This window comes from Myotis myotis, unplaced genomic scaffold (genome assembly GCF_014108235.1).
Source record: "Myotis myotis isolate mMyoMyo1 unplaced genomic scaffold, mMyoMyo1.p scaffold_m19_p_1, whole genome shotgun sequence".
Classification (NCBI taxonomy): domain Eukaryota; kingdom Metazoa; phylum Chordata; class Mammalia; order Chiroptera; family Vespertilionidae; genus Myotis; species Myotis myotis.
The window spans coordinates 60,069,390-60,093,792 of NW_023416313.1; the positions used below are offsets into that span (position 1 = coordinate 60,069,390).

General features: G+C 41.7%; 2 protein-coding genes across 2 annotated transcripts in view; one reads left to right on the top strand and one right to left on the bottom strand.

Moving 5' to 3' along the window:
• Nucleotides 1-7,116, bottom strand: part of FAM13A (family with sequence similarity 13 member A) — a 276,291-nt gene extending 269,175 nt beyond the window's left edge. Inside the window, exon 1 of the mRNA XM_036339586.1 lies at nt 6,813-7,116. The gene's annotated coding sequence lies outside the window, so the exon portion shown is untranslated. The remainder of the gene's footprint in view (nt 1-6,812) is intronic.
• A 221-nt stretch (nt 7,117-7,337) lies between these two features.
• Nucleotides 7,338-10,674, top strand: TIGD2 (tigger transposable element derived 2). Its single transcript, XM_036339616.1, has 2 exons — nt 7,338-7,681; nt 7,829-10,674. The coding sequence occupies exon 2, from the start codon at nt 8,747-8,749 to the stop codon at nt 10,322-10,324; it is 1,578 nt and encodes a 525-aa protein (XP_036195509.1). The 5' UTR covers nt 7,338-7,681; nt 7,829-8,746; the 3' UTR covers nt 10,325-10,674.
• The last annotated feature ends 13,729 nt before the right edge of the window (nt 10,675-24,403 follow it).

The following is a 24,403-nucleotide window of genomic DNA, read 5'->3' on the forward strand; positions in this document are numbered from 1 at the left end:
ACCAAAACAATAACTATGCTATTGTTTTCTGTTTACATGCTTCCAAAACCATAACTATTATATAAGAAGAGAGTCATCATTAAAACATTAAAATTTTAAAAAGAATACCATCATTGGATAAAAAAAAAGTACTGAAATTCAAAATGAATTGGGTATATGGCAATGAAGCACACTGAATACACTGTAAAAATGTAAACTGCTTTGGAAAATAGCTCCTCAAATCAACTGAAGGACTTGTATGCATGCATATAAGCATAACCAATGGACATAAGAAACTGGGGGGTAGGGGAGGCCAGGGGATTGTCAAGGGTGGGGGGAAAAAGGAGACATATGTAATACCCTTTGTAATACTTTAAGCAATAAAACTAAAAAAGTAAATTAAAAAAAAAAAGAAAATAGCTCCTCAAAAAGTTAAATAGAGTTACCATATGACCCAGCTATTCCAATCTCATGTACCTAAGAGAAATGAATATCTGTCCACAAAAACAAACTTGTACATGGATGTTTACCGCAGCATTATTCATAACTAGAGGCCCGGTGCACAAAATTTGTGCATGGGGGGGGCCCTCAGCCCAGCCTGCACCCTCTCCAATCCGGGACCCCTTGGGGGATGTCCAACTGCCGGGATCGGGCCTAAACCGGCAGTTGGATATCCTTCTCACAATCCTGGACCGCTGACTCCTAATCGCTCACCTGCCTGCCTGCCTGGTTGCCCCTAACTGCCCCCCCCCCAGCCTGATCGCCCCTCACTGCCTCTGCGTGCCGGCCTGATCGCCCCCTAACTGCCCCCCCGCCAGCCTGGTTGCCCCTAACTCCCCCCCCCCCCCGCTGCCGGCCAGGTTGCCCTCAACTGCCCCCTCCCTGCCGGCCTGGTCACTCCTAACTGCCCCCCCTGCTAGCCTGGTCGCCCCCAACTGCACCCGCCCCCTGCTGGCCTGATCGCCCCCAAATACCCCCCTCTGCCAGCCTGGTCACCCCTCATGGCCCCCCCCGCTGGCCTGGTTGCCCCACGCAGCTGGCTGTTCAGTCATTTGGTCGTCCCTCACTGCCCCGCCTGCCGGCCTGGTCATAGGCAGCCATCTTGTGAGGACGTGAGGGTTAATTTGCATACCACCGCTTTATTATATAGGATAGGCAAACAGTGAAAACAACCTAAATGCTGATTCAACATCAACTGCTGAATAGATAAAATGTGAGGTAGCCATCCTATATAATAAAAGGCTAATACACAAACTGTCCCCTCAACTGGGAGTTCGACCAGGGGGCGGAGCTGGCCTGCCTATCGCCTGAGGCCACTCCCTATGGCCAGCCCCACCTCCTATTGGTCCCCCACCCTGATAAGGGGTGGGGCCAGCCTGCCAACTGTCCATGGCCCCTCCCCCCCACTGGCCCCATCCCTGATGACCCCCCCCACACACACCAATCAGGGATGGGGCCAGCCGACCAACCTCCTGTGTCCCCTCTCCCTGGCTGGCCCAGCTTGGTCAGCCCCAATCGGGGCAGGCCGACGGACCCCACCCATGCACTGGGCCTCTAGTATAACAATATTACTCAGCAATGAAATTCGTGCACTGGGCCTCTAGTATAACAATATTACTCAGCAATGAAAGGAAATGATGTACTGATACATGCTACAACATGATGAACCATAAAAACATTGTTATGTAAAAGAAGCTGGTCACGAAGGTCACGTATTGTATGATTTCATTCATATGAAATGTCTAGAATAGGCAAATCTATAGAGTCATTCATGCACCGGGCCTCTAGTATAACAATATTACTCAGCGATGAAAGGAAATGATGTACTCATACATGCTACAACATGATGAACTATGAAAACATTATGTTAAGTAAAAGAAGCTGGTCACGAAGGTCATATATTGTATGATTTCATTTATATGAAATGTCTAGAATAGGCAAATCTATAGAGTCAGTGGTTACCAAGAGCTGGAAAACAGGAGAGAGGGTTTTGGGGGGGTGGGGAAATGGGAGTGGGGAATGGGGAGTGGGATGGTATGGGATTTCTTTTTTGGGAGATGAAAAGTTCTAAAATTGATCAAAGCTGAGCTTGAGAAACACTATTATGAGGACTTGTTAACCTAGAAGCATTGAAGCCAGGTGTTAATAACTCTTCTTTAAGCATAAGAGAGTCTCACTAAGGCAGAATTGCATTACAAAGTATCTACCCAGATAACTAAGGGATCAATCACTTCAAGGCTGAATGAGCTAATCTATCAATGATTATTTAAACTTTTTTGAATCCTAGGTCCTTTGAGAAAGTGTTGAAAGCTCTGAACAAGATAGTCAAGGAATCTAAGTAATTTCATAGACATTAGAGGAGGGCTTGCCATGACTGTGGTGAAACAAGATAAAAACAAGGTCACTCTAGTCTAGTCAGTGTGCTGAGTTTCCACCCATGTACCAAGAGGTCACGGGTTCAAATCCTGATCAGGCCACATGCAGGGGTTATGGGCTCAATCCCCAGTGACGGTCGTGCAGGAGGCAGCTGATGGATGATGTTTCTATCATTCCACTCTCTTCCTTACTCTCCAAAAATCAATAAAAAACAGGTTTTTTTTAAAAAAAGTCACTCTATAATCCTGAATAAAGACGTCACAAGAAGGAAGGAGGGAATGCTGTCAACCACAAAAATGAGCAAACATCGTTTTCTCCTGGCTAGCAGCAGTGACTACTGGCTTCTTCTCCAATGATAGCTCTAGCCTCTTGGTTCCACTAGCTTCCTAGATAAAAATTAAGATGCCCAAAAGCCAAATTGTCCCTGCTTTCTGACAGCACTCAATCCAGAATAGACTCCTCACTTTCTTTAAACCTCCCTAAAATCACCTTACCCAGATCTTTAATAAGCTCCATCCACCTACTCCCTCTTTTTTGAGACACTCCATGGTTTTCCAAGGTAAAGCTCTCCCCTGCTGCAGTAATAAGCCCAGTTTTGGCAACATGTGTGTTCCTGGTGGTATTTGGCTGATGGGAATAAACGATATTACAAAATATTTATACGATGCTGTTAATAAGAGTATGTATAAAATTATGTATATTTTGACTTCATGTTCTCATTACATATTTGCACACATACACACAAATTATAATTACTTTGATACAAGAAAGACAGTGGATACACACCAAAAGAGTAGTTGTCTCTGAATGTTGGTATTATTATTTTCCTTTTTTCTTTTCTGCACTTCATATTTTCCTTCAAAGACTGTATAGAATTTAAGAAGGGGAGAGGAGTGAGAAGAAAAACTCCCTCCCCAGAGGATACATTATGAGTGCGGAATCTCATTCAAACTAGTGGTCAAGAAATAAGGTTTTCAAACTTTAGCATATTAGAATCAATTGGGGCGCTCACTAAAAAGATTCCTGGGTTTCATCCCTTGAGTGCACTCCAGAATTTCTACATTGGACGCCAGATAATTCTGACCCATAAAGTTTTGAGGAGCAACCTTGAGAAATGCAGCTTTTTGGACAAACTGGAACTTGCAAGGATGTACAGATTAACAGAGGAAGGAGAGGACTTCCCAGGCTAACAGAAAAGCATGAAGTATATGTATATTTACAGGCATGATGCTGCAGGTGCTGGGCACTGGGACAGTATAGTGGTCTGATGCAGATCGGACCCTGAGGACACCTGAGTTGACCAAACTGATGGAACTGAGGGCTGCTTTAGAGAACAGTTGGGAACTGGGCAGGTTTGGGAAGGTAAGGCAGGTACATACATTTCATTCAAGTTTCCCACCTGCACTGCTGACATCAATCCGCAATTAACTAGTTTCTTCCACACGTTTTTTTAGGAACCAACTTTAACTTTTTCTTAAACATTTCCAACAGCGATTTTAATTTTTTCGACCCTATTAAGTCTTTACTATTCTCCAAAGAACTCCTTTTATCTTGGTTTATGCTGCCAGTCAATTGAAAACCTACTGCCAGCCACCAACGAAACACAGAAAACAAGTTAAAAAGTCCCCTATTGGGCATCTATATGACTCAAGAGTATAAGACATCAATCACTATCTTCCAATATCCTGAAACTATATGGGATTTTCCCAATGAGTAATCTGATCTTTCAATTGTGTCCAGAAATTTTTTAAGTGGATAAGTGTTTCTAACTTTAACCATTTTAAAGGGGATTTTTTATATTAATAAATAGATTGGGCTCTTGTCTACAATGCACAAAGTAACTGTCTCCTTTCAGTTAAAGGAGACTTCAAAGAACAAGCTTTCATTATGCTGATGACAACTGCTTGCCCTAAATTACACATCCTGTTTGCCCTAAAATATATACACCTACATTCCCTCCCCCCCAAATATAAGTATTTTAGTTGGAAAATGCCCCTCAAATTTTTATGTTCTTTAAATGCAGGTGAAAACAAATGTGTTTGGTTTATTGTGTGTGTGTTTTTTTTTTTTTTTGGTGTGAAAACCATTCATTTTTCAAGTAAATGGAACCCCCAAAACAAAAAAAAAGCAATTAAGAATTTACCAAGAGATGTCCTATTCTATTACAAAACTACTATGAATAAAGAATGCTACTAAAGTGAGGCTACATAATGTATTTGTATTGACATTATCTCAGCAGAAAAGGGAATTTGGAGCTTGTAATCATAAGAAACATAAGCTACTTTTAGTTGATTGGGAGTAGTTTTCAGGAAACCCACATTCCAATGAACTAAACGCTTAGCCTGATAAATGCTGTTTCAGACTTAACATGCTCTCACTACTAGAATGCCTCTCTGGTAGGTTCATGCCCAAAATACCTTGATTATGATAACGTAGGCAGAGCATGGTGCTTTAAAGCCTCATAGACTTGGCTCAATCTCATTCTGCCACCTACATTTGATAAATTCATATACTTTTTTAGCCTTTGTTTTCTTGTACATAAATAGAAGTATCATCTACCTCATAGTACTGTTTGCAAGGATTAAAGGAGAAGGAAATAAATACCGGTGGCAGAATTGCCCAAGGAGTGAAATGTCATTTGATTAGAGAATAAACCACAGCAAATGATAAGGAGCAGTTAGAAGAAAAATAAAGAATACAAAACTGCTCTGCAAAATAAAAAGGGTCTTAAAATGCACAAGCAGCTGAGAGAAGGAAGGAGAAAGGAGACCTGATACAGAAAAATGCTGGGGAGAAAGGAGAGACTATCACCTAAAGAGAAAAACTGACAAGAAGCTCTCTGTGGCCAACCAGCCTCTTCATAAAACAAAGATGCCCCAAATTCTAGCTCAAGGTCCCCCCACTCTTGTACTCTAATAGAAATTTGCCACAGTGCGACCCCACCCCCGCCCTCCAACAGAAAGGGAAGTTTGTTGGCTAAAACTACCTTGTGTAAAGACACAGCTGTCTTGGGTAAAGTCTTATTAAATGTTTGGTAACACAACTGCCTTGCATGAAATGGTATTTTGAGGAATCAAGAAAGTGGGCTGTGTTCCAAATTAGAACTTTCACAAGGTGATGTAAGGGAACAGCCGTAAGAGACAAGACTCCAGCAGGCTGGGAAATTCAGCAAAAACACAGAAACATGCCAGTGATATCTGGAAGAAAATTAAACCTCAAAGATATTGGGAGACAGAGATAAGAAGCAGGGTTATATTATTTATATATCACGGGCCAGAGTGACCTCAGTAGGCTGGAAGGGTAGGGCGAAAGACAAGCTGCTAACATCTGGTTACCGGCCTTTGGTCGGCAGTCAGTAAACAGCTCTCTTCCCTTGTCTTATGGAGGAGATACAATGACTGTATCAGATACAACTGTGTTCAGGCTCCTTACAAATATCAAGGCAAAGAGGCAAACTTTAAAAAGTGATATAAAGCTAGCATGAAGTTGTATTTTACCCAAATAGTCAACCAAGACTGCAGAAACTGGATGATATGGGGAGGCGGGAGAGGAAAATTAACCAGAAAAAAACATACCACACAGTCATTTGTCAAAATCCACGTATAACTAACTTCACAGCATAGCTAGGTGATCAAAAATTTTTCCAAAATGCCTAATCGGAGAAAGCTGTGATTTTGAGGAAGGCAATTGAGCAATTTGGGCGGGAGCGTTAGTTACCAGGCTTAGAATCAACATCTCTCTTTTTTTTTTTTGCAGTATGAATGCTCATGTCAGTTCCTCTTTGAAACATTCAATATGGATTTACAAATAAATGACGAAATTACTATGTTACTGTGTGTTAACGAAAACGGTTAGTCCTTTATGTTCTGACGCTAGAGAAACTTGAAACTTTCCCACCTCTTCAAAAAGAAAAGAAAAAGAAAAGGCTAACCGTGGTTCTTAGGTAAATGGTGCAGCCGCTCCCTTCTCCCCGGGAGGCTCAGAGGGCCCCGCAGGCAACCGAGTCCCTGAGAATGGAGAAGGCACTGGTCGCTGGGATTATTAGTGCACAGGTGCCGGCATGGCATTCGCTCCACTTAAAATGCCAACATAAAAACGTACGGTAGCTCCATACGTTTGAAACAAATCGAGACTTTGTGTCAAACTGAATCCCCTCGTTACTACTTGAGAAGCAAGGGGAGTAAACGGGCGGCAGGAAAGTCACGAGGGAGCCTCCCACCAGTTCACCCGTCTCCCAAGTGCAGTCGGTGTTGCACAAGGTCCGCTTCTGCAGAGACTATGGCTTCAACCCTAGAGCATCCCACCAGGGTAGAGACTCACAGCCAGCTCGACCGCCCCCCAAACCCGCTGCGCCCCAGCCACCCAGGACTCGATCGGGTGGGCGGTGCAGCGTGTGAGCCCCAGCTCCTTTTTCCAACCCGGTCCCCAGCAGGAGCCGGCCACCCACCCGTTCCTACCTCGCCTCATGACCTCCGCTCCAGCTCGTTCCGCGGGGCCGGCGAGCGCTACGAGGCGCAGGCGCCGCGGCCTCTATTTGTAAACACGCTCCACGTGCGCTCGCCCTACCCCACCTGCATCCGGCTCCAGGCACCTGAGGATGCCCCGTTTTCTCGCGAGCCCTCCCAGGGTGCAAACCGCAGTCCACCTGAACGTGGAGGAAGCCTGGCTTTCAGGGCCGGCCCCCTGGGAGGAGGGCCGCAATAGGGTGCGCCTCTACCGCCGCCTGCTGGTCCGCGAGGCAGCTGGCGGGCTGGAGAAGCCGGGCAGTCAACGGTACCCACGCGGCACCGACAGTCGCCGCTGCCGCCGCCGGCCCCGCCCCCGGCCGCGCGCGCTCGCCGGGTCTCCAGCTCGCCAGCGACCGCACCCCGGCCCCGCCCCCTGCACCGCCTCGCCCCGCCCACTGCCAGCGGCCCCGCCCCCGGCCGCGCGCTCGCCCGCCCAGGCCCCGCCCGCTCGGCGACACAACGTTCCTGCGGGGGCGCGCGCGCGCACCCTAATCCCCCGCCTTCCGGCTCCGGCGACGCTCGCTCCGCGCTGCCGCCGCGCCGCCCGTGTCCATCTCCCTCCAGAGACTCCATTTGCTCTCGGGCGGTCCGGCGCTGCGCAGGCAGCAGGGAGCGATGCGCCCTGCGCGAGGGCCGGCGTCCCCGGGGCCAAGCAGCCGCTCGCTCGCCCGCTGGCTGCGGCGGTGACACCCGGGCGCCGGTGGCCACGGACGGACCCGGGCTCCCTCCGCGTGAGCAAAGACGTCCCGCGCTCGAGCTCGCCCTGCGGAGAGACGCCCTCGCTTGCACCGCTTCCCTCTGACCTCTTGATTCAGGAGGTAGGCGATTCAGGTCCCGCTCTCTGTCACTTAGTATTATTAGCCATCTCACTGGTAGGAGACGCTAATTTTTTCAACATAGTTTCAGGATAATGCCACAGACCCTGCTACTGGAAAAAAAAAATGTTTCTTGGTATTTTCCTTTAGGTTTCTGAGGCTCCGAATACCTCTGCAGCCCCCCCACAGGAACTGCAGGACTTCTGTTGGCCCATCGAGGATCATTCTTCACCGGGATTACTGTATAACATCATCACTGAGCTTCCACCCCCTACCCTCCACCATGAGTCCTGGTTTCCACCAGGGAAGTTTTCTGATGATTTCTGTAATCATGTGACACCACCTATTGTCTCCCCCTTTTTTCCTTTCTGGTTGTGAAATACATTAGGTGTCAGTTTGTGTCGTGTTAATGTGCAGTTTTCTGCCTGCCTACCTTTGCCTTATTTGCACCGCTCACTTCTGTCCAGCCTGCCTTACCTTGCTTGCTTATGATTTCCATAACCACTCACTTGCATAACCTGTAACAGTCCTTGCCTGGAGGAGGCAGCATTCCCTACAGTGCGCGGCCTGAGAAAGAACAGTCAGGGCATGAGTTTTCCCATTGTATTTTCCCATAGATCAAGTATGCAAGTCCTCTCGTAAACTATTGCTTCGCCAGCACATGTCCCAAAATATCCCACCTGAGCCTTAGTCTTTTATAACCTCACCTGTAATGATGGCAAGAAGAATTGACTGCGCACTAATACTGTGAGAGAACTTGCTGATACAGCATTGGTTTGTAATCTCCTTCGAGACTAGTTCATGAAAAAAAAAACACCTTAAACTACATGAGGAGGAAGAAAGAAGATAGGGTTCATTGGAGCTAGTCCTTGTTGAGGGATTTTGTAAGTTTTAAAACAGCAAAGTGAGAGTCGTATAGGCCTTGCCTAGAAATTGGCCAGCACGCTATCCGCCTCTAGGGGGACAGGAAAGGGATTTGTAAAGCCCAATTTTCTAGTCTCGATTTTGTTCAAGTCAAGGTCGTTAAATAACTTGTTCTAGTAATTGCCTAATATATTAGACATTAAAATGTTGGGGAAACGTAAGCGTGTGGTGTTGACAATTAAGGACAAGCTTGACATTATTAAGAAACTTGAGGAAGGCATCTCTTTCAAAAAACTTTCTGTGGTGTATGGGATTGGTGAATCCACAGTTCGCGATATTAAAAAGAATAAAGATAGGATAATAAACTATGCAAACAACTCAGATCCTACAAGTGGGGTATCCAAACGTAAATCTATGAAGTCATCAACATATGAGGAACTTGATAGAGTTATGATAGAGTGGTTTAACCAACAGAAAACAGATGGGATTCCAGTGTCTGGAGCAATTTGTGCGAAACAAGCAAAGTTCTTTTTTGATGCTTTAGGGATGGAAGGTGATTTTAGTGCATCATCTGGCTGGCTAACTCGATTTAAGCAGCGCCATGGTATTCCAAAGGCTGCTAGTCAAGGAACAAAATTAAAAGGAGATGAAACTGCTGCCAGTGAGTTTTGTGGTAACTTTCAGGAATTTATTGAAAGAGAGAATCTACAACCAGAGCAAATTTATGGTGCTGACCAAACTGGGTTGTTCTGGAAATGTTTACCATCCAGGACATTAGTTCTTGAAGCTAACCAAAATACTTCTGGTTATAGGTCAAGCAGAGAGAGAATCATTATTATGTGTTGTGCAAATGCCACAGGTTTACACAAACTTAATCTTTGTGTTGTGGGAAAAGCCAAAAGACCCCGTGCATTCAAAGGAGCTGACCTTTCAAACTTTCCTGTCACTTATTTCAGTCAGAAAAGTGCATGGATAGAACATTCAGTTTTCAGACAGTGGTTTGAAAAATACTTTGTGCCACAGGTACAGAAGCATTTGAAATCCAAGGGGCTTCTAGAAAAAGCAGTGCTGCTTTTGGATTTTCCTCCAGCACATCCACATGAAGAATCGCTGAGTTCAGATGATGGCAGAATAATTGTGAAATATCTGCCACCCAATGTCACAAGTCTAATTCAACCTATGAACCAGGGAGTTCTAGCCACGGTAAAAAGATACTACCGAGCCGGGCTTCTCCAGAAATACATGGATGAAGGAATTGACCCAAAAATGTTTTGGAAGAACTTGACAGTGTTGGATGCAATTTATGAAGTATCAAGAGCTTGGAACATGGTGAAATCAAGTACCATAACCAAAGCTTGGAAAAAACTTTTCCCTGGCAATGAAGAGAATTCAGGTCTGAACATGGATGAAGGAGCCATTTTAGCAGCTAACTTAGCAACGGTTTTACAGAATACAGAAGACTGTGAACACGTTGACATTGAGGATATTGACCAGTGGTTTGACTCTCAGAGTAGTGATTCAAGCTGTCAGGTGCTAAGTGACAGCGAAGGTGTTGAGGACCAGTCCAAGCCTGCTGAGCAAAAGCCTCCCAGCAAGACCAGAAAAACAGAAGTGAATCCAGTGAAGCACATTAGCCATAAAGCTGCACTTGAATGGACCGAAAACTTACTGGATTATCTAGAACAACAAGATGACATGCTTCTGTCTGATAAACTGGTATTACGGAGGCTGCGAACGATCATAAGAAGAAAGCAGAAGGTCCACAATAACAAAAATCATTAATAATGCTCTGAAGGGTGTCAGAGTATTTGCGTCTTTGTGACTTTATCTGCAATGGAACTTAATTATCTTGCTTTAAGTGCTATGGATTTCAAGGCCAAATACATTTTATAAATGATTTTAGGATTAGATGCCATTTTGGATTACTTAAATTACTGCTCTTTAATGTCAATTCTAGTAAGTGAGCATTGACATGTAACTTGTCAGTCTTTTGTTTCTAATCTGTGTTCTACTAATTAGATCATAAGGTTCCTGAGGCCAGGGATCTTGTGTCTGTTTTGTGCCTGAATTTCGTTGTGTCTAACGAGGACCATGCACACTATAGGCAATCAATAAACCTGACTTAAAATGAATTTTTATGACTTTCTATGAACTTCAGTTTCCAAATTGAAATATGTGCCCAACTGGTATGTCTCAGTGGTTGAATGTTGGTTGATCTATGGAACAGGAGGTCAGGGCACAAGCCCAGGTTACAGGCTCGATCCCCAGTGGGGGCATGCAGGAGGCAGCCGATTAATGATTCTCTCATCATTGATGTTTCTGTCTCTCCATCTCCCTTCCTATCTGAAATCAATAAAAACATATTTTTAAAAATATTAAAAGAAATATATTAGTGGTAACTTTCCATTTCTATGATTTTCCAATCTGCTGAAAATTTTAGAACTCATCAAAGATTATGCTTGAAGTATTTCACAGTGAAAACAGAGAATAAAGGAAAACAGTCTAAAGCCTTAACTATGACATTCTAAACCAACAATATTTGGGCACCTAACAATTCAGATTGGCCATTTCTGAGTATAATGAAGGAAGAAGAAATAGGTTAAGATGTCCCCAAGGCTTGCACTGCACTTTTATTCCACTGACAGTAGGGAGAATTTCTTCATAGTAGAAAAAAATAGATTTCAATTCCCAAACGGTTGTGATTAGAAGAGGTAAAGGTTACCTTTTTCCATCTGTCATTTTGATCCTTAGTATAGATATCTCAATCATTTTTAATAAGCTACTTGATATTTATGTAACACTTTTAAGCGTACAAAGTATGCCATTTTCTTTCAGGTAGCCTGTTTTTCTGTGAGAAATACTGAGAATATAAGCCTCATAATTTGTGGACCCACCCCATGAACAATGGACTGACATTAAATAGAACATGTGAAAGGTACTGTAGAACAGCATCAGCTGCTGGGTGACCATGGCAAGTTACTTAATCTCTGCAAAATAGGGGAAATACCTTCCCCGGAGAGTTTTTGTGAGGAGTAAATGAGTTAATATATGGGCTTAGATCAGGTCCTGACTCAGAATAAGTCGACTCTGAGTGTTGGCTACTGTTACTGAGTTGCAGAAATTGGGAGTTTTGGAAATATGCTGAACAGATCTAGTGTGTGTCTCAGCCAAGATGTTGCTGCATTGGGAAAAATCTTTAGATGGGGAAATAAGATCAAAGAGATTCAAGTAACTAGTTTCTGTTGAAATACAATAATATTTATTTCAGTGAAAAATGAAATGTTAATCCAATTTAGAAATCATTTTCTGACCATGTGCTGCTAGACACAATAAGGTATACAGATACATATAAGATATCTTCAGTTGAATTTTAAAAGAAGATAAGAATGGAGTTGTAATTTCTTTGCTCCTGCTAATAAAATAGATAGATATTAACTTTGTTCATAAAAGTCTATGTTACTAATATTGGCATAATTCACTTAAGTAATAAAATACCTTTAAAGTAGGTAAGATAGCAGTAAGCGGGACACTTGAAATATTTTATCAAACTAACACAATCGGTAGAAAATCAGATCAAAAGAAATGTCATAGTAATTAGTCCCAGCCATATAGGCACAACTTGGAGATACTGTGGGTTCAGTTCCAGACCACCCCAATAAAGTGAGTTATAATGTTTTTGCTAGTGGAGGGTTCTGTCTTTAGTCTGTAAAAAAAAAAAAAAAAAAAAAAGCAACATCTATGAAGCACAGTAAAATGAAACTCAATAAAACGAGGTATGTCTGTATTTAAATACTGCTGTGCTTTTCACAGAGCTTTCTGCTTTTTCAAAAACTTCTCACTTTATGGCATTGAAGGGATTTGATGCTATGTTTTATCATAAGCGCTACTATAAACTGTATTCTAGTTCCATAAGTAATTGTAATACAAGAATTTTTCCTCTTCCAGGTATTGTAATATATGAGTATACAATTCATATCCTCTAGGAAGATGAATCATGCTGTCTTAGGTTACCTCATGCTCCTTATATGTATCTTAGTTTGAGAAGCACAGAAATAATGTGCTCTCATTTAACTTTGTGCACCTTAAAGATGATAGCCACAGCTTCTGGTTATTGGTTACCATTTATAAAAGTGCATTTTTTTCTCAGAGTGCACAAACATTTATTTACAAAAGTCCAAGGTATATATGATACAGGCTTTTTACACAGTAGTTAAAACAGGATTATTTTAGGTGTTTTTATTACCAGAAAGTATAGAAAATGTTTAGTAATCATTTTTACTATTTTTATACAAAGTGACAGGTCATGCACCTTTTTTTTCCCGGTTTTAAAATCCTTCGCTAAGTGCAAACACGAGATGCCTCTCTCCAGTTTTAAGGAAGTGGACTGGGACTGTCGCTGGGCAGTCTCTGGCTCTGGGGAGCAAGCACTCCGCCCAGAGAGGGGAAGGTGCCAGGCGCTGCTGGGCATCCTGCTTTGTCCCCCAGAAAGGGGCTCATCTCTGCGGGTTTCCTGTCACTTGCATCTTGCAGCCACTTGCTGGCTTGTCAGATGATTATGGCCCCATCTCTGCCCCAAAGCCCATCACTAGTACAACTGCTTCTGGAGGAGCCCGGGATCCAGTTCCTGCCTCCAGGACCCTGCGGTGTCTAGAGGGTCAAACAGGGTTAGAACTCATGACCCATGAGCCCCCACCAGCAGGAATGCCTCCTGAGCAGCTGTGTGGGTGAGAAATAGCCAGAATTCTCAAAGGACAGGTCTTCAGCTTGGCCTGGGGGAACCATTCCTATAAAGTGCATATTTTTTGAGTATTTGAAAGACGAACAGATCTCAGACCAAATGGAAAGTGTTTGGCAACTAAGTACACTTGAAAAAAAAAAGTATAGCATGATATTTACTATTTCATACTTTAATCTCAGAGTAATACAGGGGTTGAGTGGGAAACTTTGAGTGCTCAATAAATATAATAGAGTTGGCAGGGCCCAGATCAGTAATCTCAGTCAATCCAAGCAGATTATAACACTCTAGCCCTTGCCCTGGGAGGACCAGGGTGGGCTAAAAGGCACAGATGACATGAAGCAGGACACCGCTACTTAGGTCACAGGCTCAGAGGCACTCTGAACCCAACACAAAGTATTACAAGTCAAAGCTAGGACCTGTACTCCAAATTTAGCCCTCCTCAAGGTGGGCTATGTCCAGTTATCACCATGGTATTTTCACAAAGTTGACCTTCTCTCATTTAAATACATACTTTACACACTAAGCAATGATATCTGCAACATCACAGGTCTTGTGTGCCAATTGTGGTTTAGTTCTTGTCCAACTTGACTATCTGTAAACTAAAATCACCTTGCATACCTCTTGGCATGCTTTGAGAAACACAAGCAGGAGTAAGGTGGTTAAAGGCTAAAAGACTGGCATACGAACACCAGCTTCTCTGCTTTCTCCCTAGATAACCTTGGCAGCTTTCTGGACTGCTCTGAATCTCAGGTTCTTCAATTGTAAAAGGGTTGCAGATTGAATAGACACACTCCAAGTGCTTAGAAACACCAATTATTAAGCAACCCTATTCATTGAGAACCCTTGGTCTCCAGGCGTGGCCTGGAAAATGTGTCACAGCCCTCTCTACCAGTGACTCTGAGCAGACCTCCAGGGGCCTTGGGCACCCTTGTTGAGGTCTAGGGCATTGCTTCATCACTGGAAATGTTGGCTGGGGTGTCTGTATACATGAGAGGGTAGTTTTGAGTCCCCCAGGTTCCTAGGGCTACAGTGTATGTTGTCAATCAACACGAGCCCATCCATAAAAAACAAACAAACAAAAAAACAGATGGGGCCTTCTCTAGCTGCAGTTTGGGAAAACAGGGCTCAAAGAGAAATGGGTTCTTCCAAGCAGCTGAAGGCACACTTGTGTTCATATCCCTGAAGCAGAAATGAAAACTGCCTGTGCAAATGCAGTGGGTAAATGGAGGAGCAGACTTGCACCCAGTCGCCAAGCAGTACTAGCAACGTCATCCCATCTAACAGGTGTCCTGGGGTCACTGGGCCTGGTTTGCCTAGCAATGTTCTGGTTCCCATTGGTCAAACCAGAAAAAGTGTTATAGTGCCCCTTTTACTGCCAAGTGTCCCCGTTTAGAAGAGCAATTAGATGGTTTTGCTGCCAGTGACCCAGAGCAGGGAGTCGATCTGCTCAAGGTCATACAGTCATCAGGGGCCAAGAAGGGAATAAAACTTGCTTCTCCCGGCTCCAGACAATGTGGCCTACTGACCAAGGGCATGGCTCCCTTCAGACAGGGAGCCTCCGAGGACTAGAATGCAATCTTTTTTAAAAAATATATATTTTATTGATTTTTTACAGAGAGGAAGGGAGAGGGATAGAGTTAGAAACATCGATGAGAGAGAAACATCGATCAGCTGCCTCCTGCACACTCCCTACTGGGGATGTGCCCGCAACCAAGGTACATGCCCTTGACCGGAATCGAACCTGGGACCCTTCAGTCCACAAGCTGACACTCTAGCCACTGAGCCAACCGGTTAGGTCTAGAATGCAATCTTGATCCATCTTCATCCTAGAGCCCAGCACCTGCCTCCTCGAACCAGGTGGGAAGTCCCTTATTGAAATTCTGTTTCCTGGAGGACAAGGATTACTCCTAGTTCATGTGCTGAATATTGGCTGCATGCCAGGCATAATCCTGGGTGTTCCACAAATCAATGTCTATTGGTGATCCTCAACACCAATCCTGTGAACTATAGTACTTCACCCATTTCAGAGGGAGCCCCCAAATGGAGCTGGCAGAGACCCAACGAAACATTCCTGTCTGAGACAAGGACAGAGATCTCAGCCCTTTCAGGGAGCTGTGGGCCAGGCCGTAGGAATCCATGAGGCACTTAGCCAAGGCCTTCCTTAAAATCACTTCTAGCATCCAGAAATGTTCTGGCTATAATTCCAGAGATTGTATCTACTAGTGTTATTCCCCAGGCAGCTGAATTATCACCATAAATCAGGCTCAGAAAATCCTTGAATGAAGCTCCATGCAACTGACAGGCACAGTCATTATGAAGGCCTGGGGCTGAAGGGTGGATCTAGCCGTGTCTCCACAGATCACGAGGGCGGCCAACATCTTTTCCCCGTAGAAATCTCTGCTTGCTCTAGCCGGTTTAGCTCAGTGTATAGAGAAGCGGTTCTCAACCTGTGGGTCGCGACCCCTTTGGGGGTCTAACGACCCTTTCACAGGGGTCTCCTAAGACCATCAGAAAACACATATATAATTACATATTGCTTTTGTGATTAATCACTATGCTTTATGTTCAATCTGTAACAATGAAAATACATCCTGCCTATCAGATATTTACATTATGATTCATAACAGTAGCAAAATTACAGTTATGAAGTAGCAATGAAAATAATTTTATAGTTGGAGGTCACCACAACATAAGGAACTGTATTAAAGGGTCGCAGCATTAGGAAGGCTGAGAACCACTGGTATAGAGCATTGGCCTGTGGACTGAAGTGTCCTGGATTGGATTCCAGTCATAGGCACGTACCTCAGTTGCAGGCTTCTAACCCTGGATGGGATGTGTTTGGGAGGCAACCAATTGATGTGTCTCTCTCATATCAATGTTTTTCTCTCTCTCCATCTTTCCCTCTCCCACTCTCTCTAAAATCAATGGGAAAATATCCTCAAGTGGAGATTTTAAAAAAAGGAAAAGAAAAGAAAAGAAATCTGTGTGTGTGTGTGTGGTGGGGGGGCGTGTTGGGCATGGTGCCAGAGTCCATGCTTATTACTGGCTTTTCACTGTTTCTCCTCATCCAGATTGCCCCAAGCTCCAAGCCTGCCTAGCTCACAGGTCCATGCCAAAAACAGATTTGTGTAGTATAATTTGGAAAACCAGAAACAAAAAGTGTTATAAATGCATAATGAAATGTATAAGGCATCTTGTCTTTCACATTTGTGGCCAACCTAAAGATGGATATGAACATATTTAGTGTAGCTCCATTATGGAACTTTAGTTGTGATTTATGAATATCCCTAGAACTTTCAACATTGGTCTTTGGGGATTTTAATTGTAACTAATAAAATCTCAGGGAGATAGGATGTATTAGAGTTACTATAGAGATATTAAAGAAATTAGTGAGATTTTGTAACATTCAACTTTTTTTTTTTTTTAAGTTAGAAGAGAAATATTGACTGCAAGACTCAGCCTCATTGACCTATAAAATAACCTCTGCCAAAAGTGCTTTTTTTGTTCACAGCTGTACTTGTAACTAAATCACATCTAATTTCTTCCAAGACGAATAGACATGATACCCAATTCTTTCCTACATTTCAGAATATGTTGTTCTTCTGGAACTTATTTACAAAGAAAACACAATTACTTTTGAACCTAAAACAAGACCAAGTAAACTGAAGGCAAACAGTTTTTCTCATCTACTGAAGCAATTAATTTTTTAAAAAGTCATATAATAGAACAAAGTTTTATATAAAGATACTTCTTTATTTCTTAATGAGAAATGTCTGAGGTTTTTATGCACATAAACTTGATGTGTTAATTTCAGATGACAGAGAACCCAGATTTTTAAAAATTCTGTTTGGCTTCAAAAATAAACTTAAAAGTTGAATTTGAAACTGGACAACGAATGGGTCCAGGATGCTTGTTGCTACTTGATCCAATTAAGCAGAGATAGGGTTGAATTGTATATGAGTGTTTTTATTTTCCAATATTGCCAGCAGTATGGGAGAGCAGCAGGTCATCCACAAAAATCTGCTCTATGGAATAAAAATTGGTATTACAGGCATGGGGAAGTAGCCAAAAGGAATACAAATGGGTATGGAAAAGGAATAAAAATGGGTATCATGGTTACAGATTACAGGCAATGTGGGCAGAGGATTGCAAAGGGTGGGCACCTCTAGACTCTATTGTTTCAGCAACAAAATTCTTAATCTTTCCGTGATGATAGGCAGTTTTCGGATAAAGACAATGTACCTCATTTCCAGGTTAACTCCCAGGTCCCAGAAGGGTCCTGAGCACAGGAACACTGTCCTTATGGAGTTGGGTGTGCCACCTTCCTGGCACATGGATGTGTTTGCCAACTTGGAAGCTCCCTGAACCCCAGGGTTTAGGCTTTTAAAAGGGAGGTTTCATCCTGTAGGTACAATTAATGTAATCATTTGTCACTGATGATTAATCTCCAACCCCTCTACCCTCCCTAGAGGTTGGAACTTGGGGCTCCAAGTTCCAAGCTTCTGATCAAAGCAACCAGCTCCCTCCTGAAGGAGCCCAGCAAGAGTTATTTCATTAGAACAATTACCACCCTTATCACTCAGCAAATTCCAGTGTAACCTGGAGGAAAACAAATGGCGGATAAGAAGACAGGAAGTGGAGAAGTAGAAGTGTAAATGTTTGAAGAGGTAAGAATAGAAGAGGAAGCAGGGAATGGAAATGCAGAAAGAGATGAGCAGGTCCCTGTCCTGTGAGGGAGAATCTTGAAGGAGGATGTACCCCTTAGAGTGACTGTCATCATCTTTACCTTATTTGCCAATACTCTTAAGTGATGTGGGCCCACCTAGCAGAGCTGTGATAAAAGCAAGTTGTTCAAAAACACTGCAGGGGTTGTTGGGAGATTGTTTAGCTTCCTGTTTCTTGGCTTCTGTACTCGAGTTAAACCAGTTTATTCTCATCTTGGACACTACCTGACACTCTGAACCTAGATTTGGTTCTAGAATGCTCTCCGTAGGAAGCTAATTTTAACTATCTCAGTCCTTTTTGCTGCTATTTCAGTAAATGTGACCACACCTTTTGTGGCTGACAATTTCCTTTTCTTCTTTCCTCTTGCTACTTGAATGGTTCATTTATTTCACAAATACTTTTTTGAATACTTATAACTATACCCTAACAAGTAAACTCCAGGTCAGCAGGGTCCTTAAATACCTTGGCAATTTTTATATATTCAGAATCTGAATAGTCCAGACACAAATGTGTTCAATAAATATTGACTGACAGAATGAATCAATACTATACTGCGCAGTATATAGATAATTAAGATAAAAAAAATTTTTTCAGGAATTTTACAATAAAGGGGTGGGAGAGCATCATTTGTAGTAATTGCAGTAAATCTTGTTTAATAAAATCAGACAGGGGAAGATTTCCATACTGTTAGAACAAAAGACTACATCGTCAGTGACAGGGAATTAGAAATAAACTTTAGGACAGGAGGTACAGTGAGGAAACTTTCCTGCCTTGACCATGGCATTGGGTGGCCGGAATAGAAATATTTTTCCTGAGAATTTGTAGCATGAGCTGACTTCACGTAGGTTTGCAGTATGAATTTACTTTGTGTGGTCCTCAGACCATCAAACTGAGAATTTAATTTAAGGTGGTTGTGCTTGCGAGAGATTGGTAGGAGTACACCCAAATCCTCCCTGAAGGAATACTACTTCAACACAGGCCTCAACAAGTTTCCATGGATGAAGGTGCAAAGAACGAGCTCACAGGGCATCATGAGTGACAGCCAGCAGAAACAACTGAGAGCAGTGTTAGACCCACTCGGCCTCTACTTATTGAAATGTTCGGTGTAGAATGCAAACATAGCGAAGTTTAGTTTACATGAAGAGAGGCTTTAAAAGAGGAGCAAGGGATAGGAAACAACAAAAAGATCAAGCAGATGAGAAAAGGAGCGAGGTAGAACTTGGAAAAATAAAATATAGTGATCAATATAGTAATTGCAATTAAGTTACTGTGACCTTTTTCAGAGTAGTGTTATTGGAAGGATGGGGGCAGAATTCAAACAATCAGTTGAAGAGTTAATGGCAGTAAATAAACTGTGTATATGTTTTTATGTGCTTTTCTGTATACAGGTGATAGTTCACCATTTTAAAATATTAAATAGAAGATACTGTGAAATGAAAAAACAAGAATGGTAAGAGCAGACTATTTCTGGAAGCCTTCAGTGGTAACTACAGTGATGGTGATAAGGAAAAAGAGGGAATCCCTTTTCCCATCAGTGCATTTCATTATTCCCAGATACAATTCTACTTCTTTCTTTTTGTCTAAAGGAAAATGGGAGATGGCAGAAAGGGAGGCAGAGTGGGAAGATGAGGGGAAAAGAATAGGAATAAGAACAAAGCAGAACTGAAGGGGGGTAAGGTGGGAAGGAAAACCCAAATGGCTCCATGTAGTGTTCCCCTTGTCCCTGAGCAGCACGTCATGGCAATGGAGAAAAATAAAACAGTGCCAGAGAAATGGAGAGCATGTGAGGCACATTCTAACCAATCACCTTGAAAAGTAACATTATATTAAGATAATTTTTTTTTTACTGTACATCATAAATTTTACTTACAAAAATTTTAACAATAACCTAATCCTAACTTCATATTCAACTAGGGGAACTGGATTTGAACCAAACCAAAAGTGACAAGCTTCATTTTGCAAACTTCAAACATTACTTCCTCTTAAAAATAAAAAGTGTAAAGTAGGACATTCAATTTTCAGCTTGAATTATTTTTCCTTAAAAAAAAAACAACCAAAAACCACACACATAGTGTAGGCCTCTCAGAGAGCCAGGGGAAGGGGATGAAGCCCACTGTTGGAGTTCATAGGTCTATAGAAACTTAATTCATCTTTTTAGTTTGTAGTGCAAAGATTTAAACATCTATTCTATCCACTACTTTGAAGTAGTTCAGAGTCAGGTAATGTTGAAAAAACACAGTGCAATTTTTAGACAAATCTGATAGATATGTCCATTTTAGCTCTCCAAATTAGCAAGTCAAAGCATTTTCAAATAAAAAATTAACAGCCTAATTCCAATAAATTCTACTGATTGTTCTCCCATCTTTTTAAGTAAAGTACTTGAAAATGACCATCACATTATGCTTCTGCTTGAAAATTGGCCTGACTTGGGATGTTGTATTCATTGAGTCTTTATAATACAGGTGTTATATTGCAGCCCATACTGGTTTAAAAGGAGTATGGCCCTGGCTGGTGTGGCTCAGTTAAGTGTCATCCCGTGGACCAAAGTGTTGCTGGTTGTATTCCAAAGCAGGGCACATAGCCAGGTTGGGGGTTTGATCCCAGGTCAGGGTACGTGCAGGAGGCAAGCAACAGATGTTTTTCTCTCACATTGATTTTTTCTCTCTCTCCCCCTCTCCCTTTTTCTCTCTCTAAAAATCAATAAAAACATATATATATTTTTAAAATATATTTTTATTGATTTTTTACAGAAAGGAAGGGAGAGAGAGAGTCAGAAACATCGATCAGCTGCCTCCTGCACATCTCCTACTGGGGATGTGCCCGCAACCCAGGTACATGCCCTTGACCGGAATCGAACCTGGGACCTTTCAGTCCACAGGCCGACGCTCTATCCACTGAGCCAAACCGGTTTCGGCTTCAGTTAATATTTTACTCATGCATAGCTAAAGTTTATAAAACCAGGGTCATTACTAATGTATATTTGGCTTCCATCTACAATGGCTAATGTTGTCAGTCAGTGAAAAATCAATAAGCACTAAGAATTGGGTTCTCACATTATGTCAGTTTATATTGACCCCGAAATTTTAGAAGAAAATAGCATTTCTTTAATGTAAAGGTGTAGGTAGAGTAATAACAATTGAAGTAAAATATTACTCAATAGAAAGTGTTAGAGAACAAAAAAGTTTTCATTACTCATCAATTACAGATTTGTATGATCTTTTCATGCTCATTCTTGTCCTTTAAAATAGGAAATAGATATTTGAAATCTAATGTCATCAACCAGAATTTTATTTTTATATGAACAAGTTTAAAAGATGACAAATACAATAAAAGTATGGAAGCGTATTTTACTTGTGTACTTTGATCAAGACACAATGGCCAATTTCTCCCTTCTCTTTGCTACTCTCCTGTTACTTATTTACTCAGCAATTATTGAGTACCTCCTATATTCCAGGCGCAGTTTTAGGACATGGGAATATAAGATCAATGCTTTATTATATCACTCACAATGGAATTCCAATTGTATACCACAATAGAAATAATATTGTTTTGAGGGATTATAATTAAAGAGGAACCATATGTATGTAAATGAATGTAAAATTATCTCCAGTGTAGCAAGGATAACATTCAGGCTTCCATGAGAAAGGACTAATTTTATTTAGACACGTGAAATCTCAATCTGAAAGGACAGTTTCTCTGTTTGGATCTAGAATTGTGCTCAAGGTTTCCTTCATCATCAACTTTTACCTTAGTGGCGATGGCTCAAACCACTAGTTGGTAGAAAGAGGACGTGGGGCATATCTAAACAGTTTCCTAAAACGTGGAACAGGTTTGTAATTTAAGGAAAAGAGAATTCTAACCCTGCTGTTATGTATTGTTCAAGCTTAACTGTTAAAAATAAAAATTCACATATGTGAAACCAGCTCATATTAATACAAATGAGAAGACATATAGTTCTTTTGTTTAATTTATTTTTTCCCCCTTTGGATATTTGAGGCTACAGAATCAGGTTCTGAGAAAACTAGATTTCAATGAAATTCCTATGAAAAGGTGTCTAGGAGACTTTGCTTCAGATATAGCAAGACAACATCTGATTGGCCAGTGGCCACTTTGGGTTTTCTTCTGATGGGCCAGAACCCTAAACATTTCACAACATTCTGGCCTCACATAATCCTTGTGCTGCACAGTGAAGTTGTGAAGAATATGGACGATGGATTCTGCCTGCCTGGATTTGAATTCCTGCTCTGCCATATGCTAGCTGTATGAGCTTACTCTCCATGTCTGTTTCCTCATCTATAAAATGAGGATAAAATATGACCTACTTCATAGGATTGGTATGAGGGTTAACTGGATAAATATGTGTAAAGTGCTTTGAACAAAGTCTGGGTCATAGTAGATTGTATGTGTTTGGTTAAACACACACACAGAGTAATTTTTCACATTATATAGTCAAACTGGGGTTACATAACTTTATATTACTATAAAAGAATATTTTATTATTTGACCTAGCTTTTTCACTGAGGACTATTAAAACTTAAAGGATATGACTGGATAGCTAACATACAAGTGAACTTTCTAACTTTTCCATGTAAGATGCCTGTCAGAATCATTCGGTGTACTTGTATTTAATAGATGTTTTATAATGTCATAATTATGTGTATTCCTCAACAAATCCACAAGCAGTACAAAAATCCACAAGTAGCATAAAAATAAAGGGTAATAAAAGGTGTTATTTCTGGTGACCAATCCCCGGGAGTGTTTATTTTTTACTTCTAAACATACATTGGCAATAGGAACACAAAGACCACAAGGAAGTGCATCCACGTAGCTCCAAGGGAAGTCCCAGTGTACTTAGGGAATTGCCGAATGAAAGCAGAAGAATGTCATGAGACACCTGGGACTCTTGTTCTTCATGTCCGAATACACAAGCTTCTGAAGCATGTGGCATTACTCAACCAGGGCAATGCTGTCTTTCTAGAATGCATTTTAGAATGTGCAGATAATTTAAACTTACACAGTGTTATTTGCTAATTACATTTCAATAAAGCTGGGGGGGGGGAAGAATGTGCAGGTGCTACTGGCATATAATAGGCTTGGAATAGGAATGCTAAATGTCTTGCAAACAGTGGGAGATTCCTGCAGCATAAAAAAATTGAAACGCTCAAAATAGCACCTGCTCTTCCTGCATGGATGATCACAAAGAATTCTCTAAGAGAAACAACTCTGGCCTGGGACAGAGGAGACGTATGTTGTGGACCTGCTTTAACCCTCCACTGGCTGCATGACCTTGTGGGAGTACCGGGACCACGCTGGATATCAGTTTCCGCTCTGATAAATATAATGTTAGAAGTCCCTTTCACCACGATTTCTTTGACTTAAAAGTCTAAAGATAATTACTTTGCTTTCTTGTTTAACAGTAATGTAACTTTTCAGCAATAATATTTCCAGTTGACAGGATGACATGATGTCAATCCATTTGAAGCCACAACTGTGCAAATATTGTCCTGTAAATATTCCAATATTTAGTTTTTTGTGTCTTTTTTTAAATCCTCACCTGAGGATATTTTTCCATTGATTTTTAGAGAGAGCAGAAGGGAGGGGGAGAGTCAGAGAGAGAGAGAGAAATATCAATGTGGGTTGGTTGCCTCCCGTAAAAGCCTGCAACTGAGGTATGTGCCCTTGACTGGAATTGAACCCGGGACCCTTCAGTCCGTGGGCTGACACTCTATCCACTGAGCCAAACAAGCTACTGAAAGCTACTTATAAAAAAGTGCAAGTAGTCTGGCTGGTGTGGCTCAGTGGTTGAGCATCGACCGATGAATCAGGAAATCGGGGTTTGATTCCCAATCAGAACACATGCCCAGGTTATGGGCTCTATCCCAGTGTGGAGCGTGTAGGAGGCAGTGATCAATTATTTTCTGTCATCATTGATGTTTCTATCTCTTTCTGCCTTCCTTTTGAAATCAATAAAAATATATATATTTTTAAAAGTGAAAGTACACTTTTATATAACAATTTATCCGCAAATATTGACCATATTTAGAGTTGACCTATTTTACTATTTGTGTCCTGAACATACTAATAACTATAACTTGCCCCGAATTGTTATGTAAAATTTGTAACTTCTCATGAAGGGTTAACTGATGTATAGCGTATTCTATACACTTACCTTTTGAGAACCTAAAGCTTAGTTCTTTTTTTTTTATTATAAAACTACTAATTTTATTGTATAACTAGACTCTTATTCTATATAAATATTTATTAAATATTGATGTTACAGTAATAAGAAAGAAATCCAGTATAACATATTCAATGATGAACAATTTCTCACATAATATTTTTTCTCTTAAGAAAAGCAGTCTGTTGTCAATATCATGAAAGTTCCTATGTGAAAAAGC